The sequence below is a fragment of the Sus scrofa genome, chromosome Y (genome assembly GCF_000003025.6).
Source record: "Sus scrofa isolate TJ Tabasco breed Duroc chromosome Y, Sscrofa11.1, whole genome shotgun sequence".
NCBI lineage: Eukaryota > Metazoa > Chordata > Mammalia > Artiodactyla > Suidae > Sus > Sus scrofa.
The window spans coordinates 2,746,863-2,764,595 of NC_010462.3; the positions used below are offsets into that span (position 1 = coordinate 2,746,863).

Below are 17,733 nucleotides of genomic sequence, written 5' to 3' on the forward strand. Positions count from 1 at the left end.
CAGAGCTTCATTTTGTTTTGGGGTGGGTAGGGGAGGTGACTGCTACCCAAAGAGAAAGAAATGTTTGTTTTTGAAACAGATGCATGGAAGGCAGATACAGTTCTGCCCAGTATGGCAAGGACAACTTTGAAGCCCACCTGGTCCAGGGTGGGCGGATCTTGAGGGAGGAGGTGGGGGCGTGTCCCCCATAGTAGGAACTTGGGCCACCTGCCGCCAGCATCCCTCACGTCTCCCTTCCCCTTGCCCTTTGCAGGAAGATGAGGATCTTCTGCCTTCTGCTGCTGGTCCTTGGTGAGGCCTGGAGCCATGTAACCCCAAGACCCAACTTCGTGCTGCTGATGGCCGACGACCTTGGCATCGGGGATCCTGGCTGCTATGGAAACAAGACCCTCAGGTTGGGTGATGGGTGAACTCAGGGCTCCCTTCACAGGCCACTGTCCTGTGATGAGGCACACATGATCACAGAACACCAGCCACGTGGACATGTTTGAAGCCCCCCCCCCCCGCCCAAATGCATACCTTGCTGGCTGTGCAACATTCCATGGACACACATGGGTCTTAGTCGGCACATGTGGGGATTTCACCTTGAACTTGAAAGTTGGATGAATTCACATGGTTCCCTTCAAGATACCCAGTGTAATTCTTTCTCCTTCGCCCCTACGGTTGGGCTTTTTCTCACCTCCTCACTTTTCCCTCCCTTTGGTTCCTATCTCCTACGCTATCTTCGGTTAAGGGCCCCTGGCTCTGTTTCCATTGCCACCCCATCCTCTCCCCGCCTGTCAACTCTCGTTCCATACCTCCCTCCACCCTCTGGCCCAGGCTGTGCTGCACCATCAGCTGGCTGGGGAGAGATGTCACGTTGGCTGATGACAGCAGGACTTTTCAAGGGCCAGGTGACAGCAAGGGTAGGAAAACCCCCATGGGAACCAGACTTGGGGACCCAAGAGGGTGTTTGGTTTTTCAGCCCCGGGCGTGGGGCATTCTGGTTTAGAAGCCAGGTCTGTCCTGGTGCCATGGAATGTTGGCTTTCAGGAAGCAGTTGCCCTTGAGGGTCTCGGGAAAACATTGATATAACCGTGGAGGCTCATGTTACAAAGGATCGAGGCCGGTGGAACGAGAGGAGAGAGTGACCTCCCCTGGAATTTCCTTCTAAGATCTATGAATCATTATCCGAAGTGGGGGAGGGGCCTGGCGCTGGGGACCTCGGGGACTGGTTTGTTTTCCCTGCTGTTCACTCCATATCCTCTTCTTCCATACCATGTGACCACGGGCCATGGGAAGCGTGTTGCATGGTTGCATGTCAGCTCCAACAAGCACAAAGTAAAGTATCCTCTTGGGGAGGAGCTGGCCTGCAGGACAGCTAAGTGTATCTCAGGTCCAATCCGAGTCTGTGCACCAAAAGTTGCTGATGTTTATTTTTTTAATTTTAATTTTTTGGCCATCCGCATGTGGAAGTTCCCAGGCCAGGGGTCGAACCTGTGCCATAACAGTGACAACACCAGACCCTTTTAAATCTGCTGAGCCACACGGGAACTCCTACCTGTTACTCTTAAAATATGTGCTTACTTATGACATTTGTTAGATTTTTTAAAACTCATGTGCAAGGAAGGAGTTTGTGTAGTGCTCCATGGGTACCAACCCAACTAGGATCTGTGAGGATGTGGATTTGATCCCTGGCCTCACTCAGTGGGTTAAGGACGTGGTGTTGCTGTAAGCTGTGGTGTACGCCAGCAGCGGTAGCTCTGATTCAGCCCCTAGTCTGGGAACATCTGTATGGCTCTAAAAAGAAAAATTAAAAAAAATAAAAACTGTTAAGTGTAACAAGCCGGGAGCCAACAGGGTGGCATCTTTGACGACACATTATGTTTCCACCTGGGCATCTGTCCCTTCCTCCCGGACCCCATGCACCCATTTGTTACTGTTTCCCGGTAAATGCACATGCCCCCCCATCCATCCTTGCTTGCTTCTTCTGGGGGTCCTATCGCCCCTTCTCCCTGGGGCATGTGGAAATTAGGCAGAGCCTTCAGAGAGGTAGGAGCCTGGCTGTGGTTGGGAACAGAAGACTTGGGCTGCCCCCACATGCTTCTCGCTGGGAGCCCAGCATTCACAGGCAGGAGAGGAGTGAGAGCCTGATCCACCTGCTTCCCCCTGTCCTCACAGCAGCCAGTTCTCAGCACTTGATTCCTCTCTCAGAGACCAGGAGCTCAGAGCCCCTGAGAGAGTGGACGGGCCCCTGAGGAGGTCATAGTCCATCATCACGTGGTTTTCTGGTGACTCTGAATTTCAGTGCCGTGTCGCCTCCCTGCTTTCTGCCCCTCACCTGCCACCTGCAGCCCTGGGTTTCCCCGGATCCCTGAGAAGTGACCTGCTGGACAAAGTCTCCAGAACGCTTCCTTTCTGAGGTCATGAACATGACTTGAGTCTTTTGTTCCAGGACTCCCAATATTGACCGCTTGGCTGGAGGGGGAGTGAAGCTCACGCAACACCTCGCGGCTGCGCCCCTGTGCACCCCCAGCAGGGCGGCCTTCCTGACGGGCCGGTACCCCATCCGATCAGGTAACTTCCTGGCTCCTTCACAGCAGCCTGGACCAGCTCCCAGTCTGAACGTTTCTCCCATCTTAATGGTGCATCTTTTCTGGCTCAGGAATGGCAGCTCAGAACCAGGTGGGAGTTTTCATCTTCTCGGCCTCTTCGGGGGGGCTTCCCCCAAGTGAAATTACCTTCGCCAAGCTTCTGAAGAGTCAAGGCTACACAACAGCTCTGATAGGTAGGGGCTGCTGAGGGGGCACTCGAGGGCCTGCATGGGTGAGGGGGAGAGGGGAGGGCAGGACAGCAGCTGCCTTAAGGATCACGTGGCTGACACAGTTGGCACAATGGAAAACAGAGGTGAGATGATTTCAATTCTAAATTCAAATGCCAGGCATCCACATGAAGTATTTGCATGTGTAGATGTGTGTCCTTATTTGTGTGTGTGTGGATGGATGGATGGATAGATGGATGGATGGATGGATGGATGGGTGATAGATAGGTCATGATCAACAGACAGGTAGGTGGGCAGATGGATGTGTGGAGAGTTGGGAAGTAGATGCCAAAGGTGATAGGGACAGGGATAGATAGCTTAATAGATGAGGCGGATGACAGGTGAGTCAATGGATGGTGAATGGTGGGTGGATGGGTGGTTGATGGATGGTGCATGGGTGGATATATGGGTGATGGATGGACGGTGGGTGGGTGAAAAGTGGGTGCTAGATGCCTGGATGGATGGTAGATGATGGATGGATGAGTGGTGGATGGATGGGTAGATGGATGTGGGTGAATAATGGATGGATGGATGGGTGGATAGGTGAATAGTGAATGAATGGGTGGTTGATGGATGGCTGGTGGGTGAATAGAGGGTACTTGGATAATTGGTGGATGAATGGGTGGTGGGTGGATACATGGTGGATGGATGAATGGTGGCGGATAAATTGTGGATGGGTGGATGGATGGATCAATGGTGGATGGGTGGTGGAGGGATGGATGGTGGGTGAGTAGGGGGTGCTAGATGCATGGATAGTAGGTGGATGGATGGGTGGTAGATGGGTGGGTGTTGGGTGAGTGGGTGGTAGATGGATAGATGGCTGGGTGGATGGTGGTTGGGTGGGTCGATGGTGGGTGGATGGATGGTGGGTGGGTACATCAATGGGTGGTGGATGAATGGTGGGTGAATAGTGGATGCTGGATGGATGAATGTTCATGGATGCATGGTGGATGGATGGGTGGGTGGATGGATGGTTGGGTGGATGGTAGATAAGTGGTGGATGGATGGATGTGGGTGAATAGTGGGTGCTAGATGCATGGATAGCCAGTGGAGGGGTGGGTGGTGGATGGGTGGGTGGATGGGTGATGGTTGGGTGGGTCGATGGTGGATGGATGGACAGTGGTTGTTGGATGAATGGTGGACGGCGGATGAATGCATGGATGAATGGGTAGATGGTTGGAGGAAAGGGTGGATGGATGGTGGGTGGATGGATGGGTGGTGGTTGTATAGTTGGTGGATAGATGGATGAATGGTGGATGCTTAGGTGGTGGGTGGATGGGTGGATTGATGGATGAATGGTGAATAGATAGGTGGTGGATGGATGGTGGGTGAATAGTGGGTGCTAGATGCCTGAATAGTAGATGATGGATGGATGGGTGGTGGATGGAAGGGTGGTGGATGGATGGGTGGGTGGGTGGATGGTAGGTGGTGGGTGGATGGATGGTAAATAGATGGTGGGTGGACAGATGAATGGATGGATGGCAGTTGGATGGGTGGATGAATCATGGATGCGATAGAAAGATGAGACATACAATCGATAACAAAGAAGTGGATATAGTTATGCACGTAAAACAGAGCATACAAAAATACACATACATACCACGACGTTGATAAAGATGTTCATCTTACGTTTCAGACTTTGTCTGGGTTGACATTCCCATTAATTTTATTCCTGAGAAAGGAGTGATTCCTCCTCCCTTTTCACTTGATGGCTTGGGTCTGTGCCGGTCATTAGACGAATCTTAGAAGATCTCATAGGACCCAATGGCCATTCTCTTTGTTCCCATGTCTCGTCCTAAAACCACCATCACTTTTCTCTTGTGTGAGACGCTCACGAATTCAGTGGGATAGTTCCCATTTGATAAGAAATGTTCACACGTGTTTAAATGAATTGCCAAATTACCAGTATGATCTCCTCGTGCCTCATGGGTAGCTTTTGGTGTGAGAATTCATTTCCACTTTTAACATCCAAGGGACAAAACCAGGTTGGTCCTAAGATTTTCGTTTAAGGAAATGACTTAAAAAAAAAAAAAACCAACAAAAAACAAAACCAGAACTCCTGCCCTGGAAAAACATTGGCATTCATATCGTTTTGTCTCTTACTGATTGAGTCTGTTGGGTGTCTGTTTTCTTTGGGTTTTTTTTTTCCCATTCCCGAATGCCTTGTTTTCTGCCAGAGAGATTAGTTCTCTGCCCTCATATTTGTGACAAGGAAGTGAAAACAGTAGGATAGAGTTTGGCTGGTGGAAATGCAGGAAGATCCTGCTTTTCCACATGTGGGCGTCAGATGTCAGGTGTTGCTGGGGACTGAACAGGCCACCTGTTTGTCTGCTCAGGGAAGTGGCACCTCGGCACCAACTGTCACAACAGCAGCGACTTCTGTCACCACCCCTTAAGCCACGGCTTCGACTATTTCCACGGGATCCCTGTGACCAACCTGCGGGATTGCAAGCCGGGAGAAGGCAGCGTGTTCACCACAGCCTTCCGGCTGCTGGTCTTCATACCGCTGCAGGTCCTCGCGCTGGCGCTGCTCACCCTGGCGGGGCTCCGGTGGCTGGGGCTCTTCCGCGTGCCCCCCGCCCTCATCTTCAGCCTCCTCTTCCTGGCCGCCCTGGTCCTGGGCCTCCTGCTCTGCTTCCTGCACTTTTTCCGGCCCCTCAACTGCTTCCTGATGAGGAATCATGACATCACTCAGCAGCCCATGTCCTACGACAACCTCACTCAGAGGCTGACGGCGGACGCAGTCCGCTTTATCCAACGGTGGGTACCGCCTTCGTCCCCAGGCCGCCTGGGACGCGTGGCACGCTCTTCCGGGTATTGACGTGGAGGTGGAGGGGGCCGGGGTGGTCCTTCTGTGCTGGGTGGGATTCTCCAGCCAGGTTCTCCCAAGGACGGATGTGGAAAACGAGATGGCACGTGTGGAAGGGGACTTAGGAGATGCTGTGCCCAGGGTCTCCCCAGAGATGCTTTGCCCACTTCGGGCATGTCTTGTGTGACAGCATCTGCGGGGTGATCATGGGACCCTCGGGGGATCACCCCAGTCTTGACTATGCGGGCGTGTGCCCAAGAGAGAGGAGGCAAGTGTGCATCCTTGACTCCAGAGGATGTTCTTGTGACAGAAGCAGCATGGGGAGAACCAGAATATTCCTGGCACATTGCCGAGCAAAACAGCTCTGTGTCTCGACTTGGTGAAGCCTGTGATGTTTTGGGCAGGTCTTTAGGGCTTCTTTAGTTTGGGGGTTGCAATCAGCAAAACTGAGGGATTGACAGCAGTCTATCAGGACCACTTGTTGCTAAAAACAAGCAAAATTGTTCTGTTCCCTTTGGAACTTTATTATTATTATTTTTAATGGCTGCACTCGCAGCCTGTGGAGATTCCCAAGCTAGGGGTCTCACATTGGAGCTGTAGCGGCCAGCCTGTACCACAGCCACAGCAGCGCCAGGTCCGAGCCAAGTCTGCGAGCTATACCACCAAGGCAACGCTGGATCCTTTAACCCACTGAGTGGGACCAGGGGTCAAACCCAAGTCCTTGTGGAGGTCAGTTGGGATTGTTACCTTTGGAACAATTGTTACCCTTTGGAAGCTTAGAAGACAGTCCTTTGTAGAAAGGTGGAAACTTGGTCTGATTGTCATACCTGTGGTCTTGGTGTCTGCTTGCTCTGCCCATGAGAGCTGGTCGGTTTTGACAGGACATTGGAGAGACCTAGCAAGAAGGCGTGAGGACGGACGTCCTTCGATTCTGGGAGGAGGGGGAGATGCTAAGGCAGCCCCCACATTCATGAACATCTGATGTCTGTGATTTCACACATGCAGATGCTGTTGGTGCCCATGGTGAGCTTAACCGGCAGCCTGCACAGCCAGACGTGGGCATCACTGGGGCGGCCGCCCACATCCTGAGCACGGCACGTGGTTCAGAACTGTCCCTGGTGGGATTGCCTCTGTGGTGCCAAATAGAATAGGCTCGTTAGGACTTTCCGCAGTGAACCAAGGGAGGAAGACAGAAGAAGCTCTTCCCCTCTAGGTGTGGAGTTGTGATTCATCAGACTTTGGGTAGCAAGATCCCCACGGGATGCTGAAGGTTGCCTGTCTTACCTGGAGAAATTCCCACTAGCGGTTCTCAGGTCAGAATGTGCATCTCCATTTTAATAAGCTCCCCGAGCATTCCAAATTGGGTGTCCCATAGAACACGCCGAGAAGTATCGGAACATCCACGGGTTTTTGCTCTTAGAGGATATGCCGCCATTGTTCAGTTGCCTGGATTTTTCGAGAAGGTGATGCTGACATGATCTCATGCAAAAGCTTTCAAACTTTGTGGATAGACATTTGACACCCTCCTCCACTCAGATGTCATACACAGATATTTCACGAACACAGATGTTTCTGGAAATGACTGCTCTCCTGATAGAGGGAGCACTTCTCCAGATCCCACCCAGGAGTGCGAGTACTGGGTCATCTGGTAGTTCTGTATTTAGTTTTCTGAGATACTTTCCATCCTGGTCTCCGTCGTGGCTGCACCAACTTCCATGCCCACCAACAGTGTAGGAGGGTTCCCTTTTCTCCACACCCTCTCCAGCATTTGTTATTTGTAGAATGTTTGATGATGGCCACTCTTCCCCCTGGGAGGTGGTACCTCATTGTGGTCTTGATTTGCATGTCTCTAATCAACCAGCTTATCTTGATGATATGCAGGTTTCTGCCGTTTTCGGCTAGACCTAGAAGTTTAGGATGTTCTAGCGCCACCATAGTTGGAGGTTATTGCTACTGAGTTATGTTTAGACGGTTTAGTCTTCAAGTAGGGGATTCTGGCATACATGGCTCTTACCCATGTTGAAGCATTGCATCAGTGGTCAGTATTAGTAAAAATGTTACCACGTGCATACCATGATTCCATTCATAAAAAAACTTGTAACATACATTATCTGAGGTTTCAAAGATTTAAAGTATTTAGGGAGTTCCCATTGTGGCTCAGCAAGTTAAGAACCCGACATAGTATCCATGAGGATGCAGGTTTGATCCCTGGCCTCCCTCCGTGGGTTAAGGATCTGGCATTGCTGAGAGCTGTGGTGTAGGTTGAAGATGCAGCTCAGATCTGGTGTTGCTGTAGCAGCTGCAGCTCTGATGTGACCCCTAGCCTGGGAACCTCCATATGCTGCAGGTACAGCCTTTAAAAAAAAAAAGGCTCTCTAGGTAAAGTCATTCTTGGGTCACATTGTCATCTTGTGTTACAGTCAATATCTAGATTGCTGGATGTGTTGTCCAAGGATCTGGAGAGAACTGCTTTAATATGGCACCAAAGAATCATAGCAAATGGTGATACCATATTTATAAAAATTTTCCCAAGACTTTGAAGATAATTTTATAGGTGTTATCTCATTGACCTGAATACCCTGAATCCTTTAGGCAGTGCTCACCACCTCTGGGAGAAATGGATTTAGGGCTACTCAGAAGAAGGAAAACCTGGTCCAAGCAGTGACTCTGTCTGTGAAACTTACATGTGTTTTTTTTTGAATCAAAATTTGCTGGTGAAACCAGTGCCTTATTTTGATGTATTACTATCAAAGATATTTTGTGGGTGCACAGCTCCCCCTCAGTTCATGTGTCAAAGGAAATTCGGAAAATGATCGAAGCTCTCATTTCTAAAATCTGTATTCTTGGGAGTTCCCATCATGGTTCAGTGGGTTAAGAACCCGACTAGTACCCATGAGGATGAGGGGTTGATCCCTGGCCTCCCTCAGTGAGTTAAAGATCCAGCGATGCCACAAGCTGCAGCATAGATCACAGATATGGCTCAGATCTGGTATTGCCATGGCAGTGGTATAGACCAGTAGCTGCAGCTCTGATTCGATCCCTAACCTGGGAATTTCCATATGCTACAGGTGCAGCCCTAAAACCCTTAAAAAATAAAAATAATAAAATTTCTCTTCTCTCTCTGGGCCTTGTGGCTGAAATGATGTATACCCAAGGGTTTGTTCTGGAGACGTTAAGTTGGGATGTGAAGACAGGAATGACAGAGGCATAAGTGGAAAATGCTTCTCTGGTTTGTGAGTGTCTCAGATGACGTCTGCTCAGCCAGGGTGGGTACGTGCCCCAGGATTACAAGCGTGTATTTCCAAGTCGAGGAGAGTGATAGTTTAGGATGTATAACCATGCACGCCACGGTCCTTCATCCTGATTTACACTTTTCAGGATAAAATCGATCTTGGGAAGCTGCCTGCACTCTTAGAGAGGTAGATAATGAGCCCACCGTATGTTATAGGCTGTACAGTCGTTCAAGGGACAGGTCATCCCTAATATACTTTAATTGGCAAGAAATCCTTGTTCCTCCGACAGGTAGGAATGACCTGAAGATTTCTTAGTGGTACTTGGTCGTCGTCCTGACATGCCCTGAATGAAGGGTCCTTGTCACCCTGCTTTCTCCCTTGCTGCGACTGCTTGGATGCTTTGTAAAGCAGATCCAGCCCGGGTGCCCAACGTGGGGCCTGTTTGAGGGTCACCAGCACTGGTTTCGTGACCCACCTGCACATTATCTCAAGCACATTTCACACCCATCATGCTTACATGCAGCCCAAGGACCCTGGGAGATGCGTAAGGAGCTGTCTTCTTGGGGACCCATCTGAGGCTCAGAACCCTGGCATGTTGGCAAAAGCCTGGCAGGTAAAAGTTGATAGTCGGTCACAACCCACATCTGACTCTGTGACGATGCTGCTGCATGGACCATGATGAGCTGGCTGCCTTCTTGGCTTCCACATCTGCTCCACCCACTTTCCCCTGAGGTCCCGGTGTGGATTCTCTGGAAGAGTCCTAAAGAATTGAGTGCCCCGTGTCCACGCGAAAAGTTCAGGTCCTGTGCCCCAAAGGACATCATGCTTGGGAATTCCTTTTTTTTTTAAAATTGTTATTTCCCCAATACATTATTTTTTTTCTGCTGTGCAGCATGGTGACCCAGTTACACATACATGTACACATTCTCTTTCCTCCCGTGATCATGCTCCATCGTAAGTGACCAGACATAGTTCTCAGTGCGACACAGCAGCATCTCATCGCTAATCCACCCCAAAGGCAATCGTTTACATCTGTTCACACCAAGCACCCCATCCACCCCACTCCCTCCCCCTCCCCCTTGGCAACCACAAGTCTATTCTCCACGTCCATGATTTTCTTTTCTGTATGCCTGGAAATTCTTAAACTCTCACAGTAAGTACAGTCCTTACTGTGGTGAGGGAGGAGAACCGTTTGGGAATTCTGCAAAGAAATAAAGGCTGCATGGTGAGGGGTGAGTTTAGCAAATTAATTTTATTGCTGAGGTATGGAGTTGCCGTCGTGTGGTTCAGGGGTTAACGAACCTGACTATCCGTGAGGATGCGGGGTCAATCCCTGACCTCACTCAATGGGTTAAGGATCCTGTGTTGCTGTGGCTGTGGTGTAGACAGGCAACTGCAGCCCCGATTCACTAACTCCTAGTCTGGGAACTTCCATATGCCACAGATGTGGCCCTAAAAAGACACACACACACAATTTATTGCTGAGGCAGGTTTTTATTTGTTTTTTGTTTTGTTCTGTTTTGTTTTTTTGTCCAGGCCCCAGGCATGTGGAAGTTCCCAGGCCAGGGATCAAACGCACGCCATAGCAGCGATCGGAACAGGTGCAGTGACAACTTAACCCACTTACACCTTAACCCACTGCACCACCAGGTTTACTCCCCTGAGGTAGTTTTTTAGTTCAAGTTGAACTACATTTAAAAAGGTGCAATGCCAGCAGGCAGAAGGAGATGCCCATTTTCCCATCGTCCTCTGTAGGGTGAGGCGAACTTGCGGCGTTTGGCTGCGTGAAGAGCCTGATGTCTTGGCCCCGTCCTTCCTGAGTTCACCACAAACGGCGTTTTGTGGCTAGAAACGCATTTTAGCTGAAAGGAACCATGCTGTGTTTCTCTGCCAGTAAAGACACGTTCACTCCAAAGAGGACAAACGGCGTTTTGTGGCTGGGAAAAGCATTTTAACTGAAAGGAACCATGCTGTGTTTCTCTGCCAGTAAAGACAGGTTCACTCCAAAGAGGAAATTTTCCAAAATGAGGATGACTTTATAGACACCCAGGCCTTCTGTGCAGCTTAGGGTATCCAGTCACTAGCGTCATAAATTCGTAGGAAATTTACCACGAGTGTTCTTTTCTCCAGGTCCTGGTTTATGGAAGTTGTATCAACATATTCTCTCTCTCTCTCTCTCTCTCTCTCTCTCTGTGTGTGTGTGTGTGTATTTTTAAAGGCTCTGACCAGGAGTTCCCACTTTGTCTCAATGGGTTAAGAACCTGACTAGTATCCATGACGATGCGGGTTCAATCCCTGGCCTCACTCAGTGGGTCTAGGATCTGGTGTTTCCACAAGCTGTGCTGTAGGTCGCACACGCAGCTCGGATCCCGAGTTGCTGTGGCTGTGGTGCAGGCCTGCAGCTGTAGCTCCCATTTGACCCCTAGCCTGGGAACGTTCATATGCCGCAGGTGCGACCATAAACAAAAAGGCTATAATCAGAAATGTAATACATATGTCCTTTAGAGACTGCTGGAAAACAAATCCAAAGTTTATCAGTGACGTGAAGTTCTAGTTTTCATCTCTGATTCCCCAGCGCTGTAAGATCCCCTCTTGCTGACTTCACCAGCCCTGAACCCTGACCCCTCTCCCCAGGGAAGTCATGTGACATCAGAATCAAGTATGAGTACATAGGGCAGAAAACAGCCACCGGAAAAGGTCCCAGCCTTGGACCTTAGACCGTCAAGTCCTTCTTCCATAGGTTGGGAGTTTTAGTTCTACTGAAAGGCTCAAAGATATTGTTAGGAATATTCCTTAAGGAGGAACCAGGACCCTGCCCCACAGCTGCTCTGCTGTCTCCTGATGGCTCTTCCCTGGTCTCTGCATCCCCTCCCTTCCCTGATGAGCAATGGTCCTTTGGAGCTCAGGGAAGGTCACGGAGGCTGAAGCTTATTCCCTAAAAACAAGACACAAGGCACAGAAAGGATCAAGTGCCCAGGGGCCCCCAGGACACTCGCTCCGTCACATTCCCCGCTTTTCTTGGATATTCCTCAGCCTCGAGGAGAACAGGTCTTGGGCAAGACAGGGAGTAATTTTGGATAGGGATGTGACTCATCAGCTCAGGAAAGGAACTCAGTTTTAGGGGGACTTCATTGTATTTTATTTATTTATTTATTTTTTAGTGGGACTTTTTTTTTTTTTTTTTTTTTTTATTTCTTGGTCTTTTTGCTTTTTCTAGGGCCGCTCCCACAACATATGGAGGTTCCCAAGCTAGGGGTCTAATTGGAGCTGTAGCTGCCGGCCTACGCCAGAGCCACAGCAATGCAGGATCCGAGCCACATTTGCAACCTATACCATAGCTCACGGCAATGCCAGATCCTTAACCCACTGAGCAAGGGCAGGGATCGAACTTGCAACCTCATGGTTCCTAGTCAGATTCGTTCACCACTGCGCCACGATGGGAACTCCAAGGGACTTGGTTTTTAAATCCCCACTTCTGTTTTATCTTCCCCACGTCTTCCAGGGTACAGGGGCAGCGACCGCTCTGGCTACTTCCTGATGAAATGGGGTGTAGTCCTGCCTCAGTTTGGGGAATGGATACCAAATTAGAACGAAACCTCTTCAATTTTTGAAAATTGAGTTCTTTTTTTTTAGCCCTAGGCCCCCATACTGAGTGTATGCTCCATATTGCTGTGTGCTCCATGCCTTAGAAGGGACCCCAGTTATGCTCACCTCCCAGCTTCTCTCTGGGTGAGCTTGAGGGCTGTCTGCTCACATCCTTTGAGTGTTTCTTGCCTGGCTCCAGGCTGGTCATCTGTAGAGTGGATGACATAGCTTTATATCGTGCATCGAAGTCCTGACAGAGGTATCCCAAACACAGCACACTGATGTGATGGGGTAACACAGGCTCTCTTCTTTGTTTTCCAAGGGGGTGCTCGCCCACTGTGCTGTACCCCCCTCCTTTGGGGGCACTCCTGAGCAGTTGGTGTCATGGACTAAGCCAGGCTTTCCTTGGCTGCTTCCAGAACAAGTCATGATGGAGCCTTAGGCTTCTCATCCCACATCTGTGTTGTCCCCAGAGATGGTCTCCTAGGGACGCTTGTGTATGTTTAACTGGAGCCTCCTCCAAAGAAAGGGGCTCAGTCTTGAAAGCTTCTGGGCTCCAGCAGTGCAAAGAATGAGCAGTGCCTCTTGTCAGTTTGTTTTGAGTCTGTCATCTTTGCCAGGGACCAAAGGACAGAAAGGGGAGGGGGAGAGCAAGAAGACAAGCAGCAGCAGGAGGAGCAGAAGCAGAAGAGGAAATAGAAGAGGGGGAGGAGGAAGAGGAGGAGAGAAACAAAAGCAGCAGAATAAGCAGAAGAAGCAGCAGCAATAAAAGATGTAGCAGCATGAGAAGAAGCAGCATCCAGAGAAGACAAAGAAGAGGAAGGAGGAGGAGGAGCATAAAGAGAAGAAGCTCAGGAGAAGCAGAAGCAGTAGCAGAAGCAGTAGCAGGAGAAGCAGCAGCAGCAGGAGAAGTAGCATCCAGAGAAGAAGCAGCAGCAGCAGGAGAAGTAGCATCCAGAGAAGAAGCAGCAGCAGCAGAAGAAGAAGCAGCAGCAGCAGGAGAAGAAGCAGCAGCAGCAGGAGAAGAAACAGCAGCAGCAGGAGAAGCAGCTGCAGCAGGAAAAGCAGCTGCAGCAGGAGAAGCAGCAGCAGTAGCAGAAGGAGTCACTCAGATCACTGTCCGTCTCTTCTGGTAACTGAAAGGAAACATGGCTGATCTACCAGCGGCGATGTGGAAATCCATCTCCTTCTTTAGTGGCACATTTCCTATTATAACCGTTTCAATTGTGGCTTCTTTTGTGTCCCCTGAAACGTAGGGAACTTTGAATCTTTCTTGCCACCACAGATGTTCAGTATCTTCCACTCTCTGGGTTAAGATATTTAAGGAGTGAATGCTGGGTCCTTTAAAAGCAGAAGAGGGAAGAACCTGTACCCCACCTGTTCCGTGGTGGGGTGCACGGGCACAGCCTGGCACCGTCTCTGGCATTCAGATGGGCAAAGCAGGTTGAGAGCGACTGGTGCCCGAAGTCTGGCATCCTCAGTTTATCCCATGGTGGGTACAGAGCCATATAGTCTGTAGGCATGTCACTGAGCCACAGGCAAGGCTGTCCGTGAAGGACTGTCTCACAGGCAGGGTCTGCCGTGCTGCTGCATGGATGAGCCTGTTATGGGAAGGCTGGGCTGCTTCTCAGAGCTGGAGGGACCCAGCTAAAGTCCCAAGACTGAAGTCAGGGCAGCATCTTCAGTGTCGTGCCACAAACCCACTTTCAGACCCGGGTATCTCTCCCTTCTCCCTCTGGTTTTGAGGGGAAGAGGGGGATTCATCATTTTCCCATCTTCACATTTATATGGGCATGAAATGAGCACGTGCTCCTTTGACCTAGTAAAGCAGCATAAAAATGGAGAATGTAGAAAGTTGAAATTATTGCCAGTCTTCACGCCCCCATTCCCCCCCACACACACACACTTACTATTTGCCCTGCTGTTAGTGGCATCCTTCCATTAGTGCTGAAAGCCCATGTAGATATATTCTGAATGAGAAAATGGTTTGGGGCCACGTGCCAAGGTACCGGGCTTTATCTCCCAGGTAGATGCCCAGGTTCATCTGTGCCACTGTCCCAGTCTCTGAATATCATATGGGGACAGTAGCTCAGACAGGGATGCAGTTATGCGAAGCATTTCACGTATGCTGACTTGCGGCAGGAACTTGGCATCTCTCTCCCTCCATCTCTTTCTCCCTCCCCTTTATCCATCCTTTCATGCCCTCCAATGCAGCACTGAAAGCAGCCGAGACCAGTTTTCAACAGTCCTGTCTGAACTGTGGGTTGCTGGTGGCAGAGTCTTGTCCAGCATGGCTTTCTGTTGTCAGTGGCTGGTGTCGTGGGCACAGCATAGATGGGAAAGGCTGGGATGTAGGCAGTAGAACAGCTGGACCTGTCCATTGGTGTGCATGCAGGGCACTGGTCATTCGGGTCCCAGCAGGGGGCTGTTGACACCGATCTCTGGCTTACACCGCTGTTTCATCACCAGCACCCGAGGGCTCTGGGAGGGAATCCATGCTGTCCCTCTTCCCATGCCACTTGCTACCTGTGCTGACCCGGGTGGAGGACACCCGTTGAATAATAAAGGTCAGCCTCTCAGAAGGTGGATATGATATTCAAGACCCTGCAGCCGACAGAAGAAAAAATAACGCCTCGTGAAATCTTGCCTAGATTTCACTCCCCCATGGACAGGATATAAATCTTCCGATTCTGAGATTGAAGTGATTGCAGGTTGCTGGGCAGAAGCAGCACTTGCCCGTCTGTATTTCTAACACATAGAGGGATGGCCCGCAGCCGCTGAAAGTTCTATCTTTTCGCACAGTGTGTGAGGCGGCGGCAGTAAATTTTCAGACAAGTTGTTTACTGAAGGGCTCTGGCTAATAAAAAAGGAGTTAAGCTGTTAGAACTCTCGATCTCGCCAACTTGCTCAAGTGTCATTAAGTTTTCAAGGTTGTAGAGAGGAAGAAAGACCCGGGCCTTCTGGACAAGCCCAGCCCTGAGGACAGTGGCCTTTCCCGCGCTCTTAAAGGATGGGGTGAGCAAATGCAGCTCCCCTGAGAGCCAGCTCCGCATCAAATCCCAGGATGTGTGCAGGGCAGTGATGACGGTGCAGCCCACATGCTCCTCCTGCTCCACTGACCACGCCTCTGTTCCCGGATGCTCCATCTTTGCCGTTTGCTGGTTTTTTTGCAAGCTGGTTATATGCCCCTAAATGTTCCTGGGTTTGTGTCTGTGTATAAAACCTAATCTGTCTGCTTGGACATCTAGTACCTTGGCTGGCGTCTGTGATAAGGGAATCTTCTAGGTGGTAGAGAGAAGACAGAAAAATAGTTCCATACCTAGGTGCTTAGTTACACTTTTTTTTTTTCTCCCCTTTTTATGGCTGCACTCCAGCACATGGGAATTCCCAGGCTAGGGGTCGAATTGGAGTTGCAGCTGCCAACCTGTGCCACACACCACAGTAACACTGGATCTGAGCGTGTCTGTGACTTCTATCACAGCTCATGGCAACACGGGACCCTTAACCAACTGAGTGAGGCCGGTGATGGAACCTGCATCCTCCGAGAGAGATGGCATCAGGTTCTTAACTCAGTGAGCCACAGTGGGAACTCCTGGTGCTTATTTATGATCAGCACATGAGTGGCCTCTCTCTTTTCACTGAGGACTGTCCTGCATTCCAAGGCCAAAGGTACATTCATGGTTGATGGTTAGACCTCAGAGTGGTGCCCCTTGGACTCATCTTGATTCCTCCCACTGTGTTTTTTATGAAGGATGTTGATGTTGGGCTCCCTTACTTGCTCGTGGTCCCAATTCTAGCCTTTCTTTTTTCTCACCCCCACCTCGAGTTTTAAAATATGTCCATCATGGGATCCCTGTGATTATAAAATGCTACTGATGCTGATTGCTGCCTCTTGCATGGCTTTTCTTGGTTTCCAAGTTGTCGTGTGTCCAGTAGCGCTTCACTCTCTGCACGTCCTGCCGCTCGCGTCCTACGTGTCCAGCTACGCGTGTATATGTCCTTGGGAGACTGGCTTGCCAGCCTGTCTCACCTCTTTTCCTTCACTTGAAGTCTAAAGAGAGGACTTCCCATTGTGGTGCCATGGAAACGAACCTGACTCATATCCCTGAGGGTGCAGGTTCGATCCCTGGCCCTGCTCAGTGAGTTAAGGATCTGGCGTTGCCGTGAGCTGTGGTGTAGGTCGCAGATGCGACTCAGATCCTGCGTTGCTCTGGCTGTGGTGTAGGCTGGCAGCTGCAGCTCCGATTTGACTCCTAGCCTGGGAACTTCCATGTGCTGCAGGTGTGGACCTAAAAAGCAAAAAAAAAAAAAAAAAAAAAAAAAGTCTAAAGATAAGTGGGGTGGCAGATGAGCCTCAGATGTCAGTGAAATTGTACCCATGCATCATGGAACTGTTTATTTAGGGAAGAGTAGAAAGAGTGTGATTTCATGTTCATTTGGGGAAATCCACGCCAGTTTTTAGGGCTCTCATCTGCTTCTTGAGAAGGGGTAGAGTTTGGCCTGGTGAAATAAACTCGCCACCAGAATGACTAGGATGGGAGTGGAGCCAGGGCGTGGCCTACCCTGGCTTCGTTTTAGTATTTTCAGGTTACTGAAGGGAGTGTACCAGAGTTCCCTTTGTGGCTCAGCAGTAACAAACCTGACCAGTATCCATAAGGACATGGGTTTGATCCCTGGCCTTGCTCAGTGGGTTAAGGATCCAGCATTGCCGTGTGCTGTGGTGTAGGTTGCAGATGAGGCTTGGATCCCAGGTTGCTGAGGCTGTGGTGTCAGCTGGCAGCTGTAGCTCTGATTAGACCTCTGTTCTGGGAACCTCCATATGCCACAGATGCAGCCCTATAAAGACAAAAAAAAAAAAAAAAAAGTTGTGTACCTTTCCAGGTAGCCAAGAAGGTGCCTTTGGTACATGTTTTTGCGGGAAGATTGTCAGCCACGGTGCACGCCCCTGTGCTCTGTGTTCATCTCTCCTCTTCTTTCTGAGAAGTGACCTTGAGGGCTCTAATGGCTTGTAGGTTCTAACTGACCTGCCGTCAAACTCCAGGAGAAGCGGGAAAAGCCACTTGCAACCTCCCCCCGTCGCCTTTTCTGCTTTCTTGGTCATGAAATAGTAACCATATTCCTACATTTCATACTCTTGTAAAAGAAAAAAAGAGTGACAGAATTCATCACCAAACAGTGGATCCATAAAAGACTCTTCAAATCATTAACAACCTGCTGAATTTGCTCTGTTTTCAGAGAGCGGGAGGTGCCTGACTCACGCAGAGTGTGGTATTGGGTGCTTATGTTCTGTTTCAAAAAATGAGGGA

General features: G+C 50.0%; 1 protein-coding gene across 1 annotated transcript in view; it reads left to right on the forward strand.

Annotated features, from left to right (window-relative positions):
• STS (steroid sulfatase) overlaps positions 240-17,733 on the forward strand; it is an 81,221-nt gene continuing 63,727 nt past the window's right edge. Inside the window, exons 1-6 of the mRNA XM_021080957.1 lie at positions 240-394; positions 2,435-2,556; positions 2,645-2,767; positions 5,137-5,614; positions 5,800-5,912; positions 6,615-6,727. Coding sequence (XP_020936616.1) covers positions 258-394; positions 2,435-2,556; positions 2,645-2,767; positions 5,137-5,614; positions 5,800-5,912; positions 6,615-6,727 — 1,086 coding nt within the window. The 5' untranslated portion in view covers positions 240-257. The remainder of the gene's footprint in view (positions 395-2,434; positions 2,557-2,644; positions 2,768-5,136; positions 5,615-5,799; positions 5,913-6,614; positions 6,728-17,733) is intronic.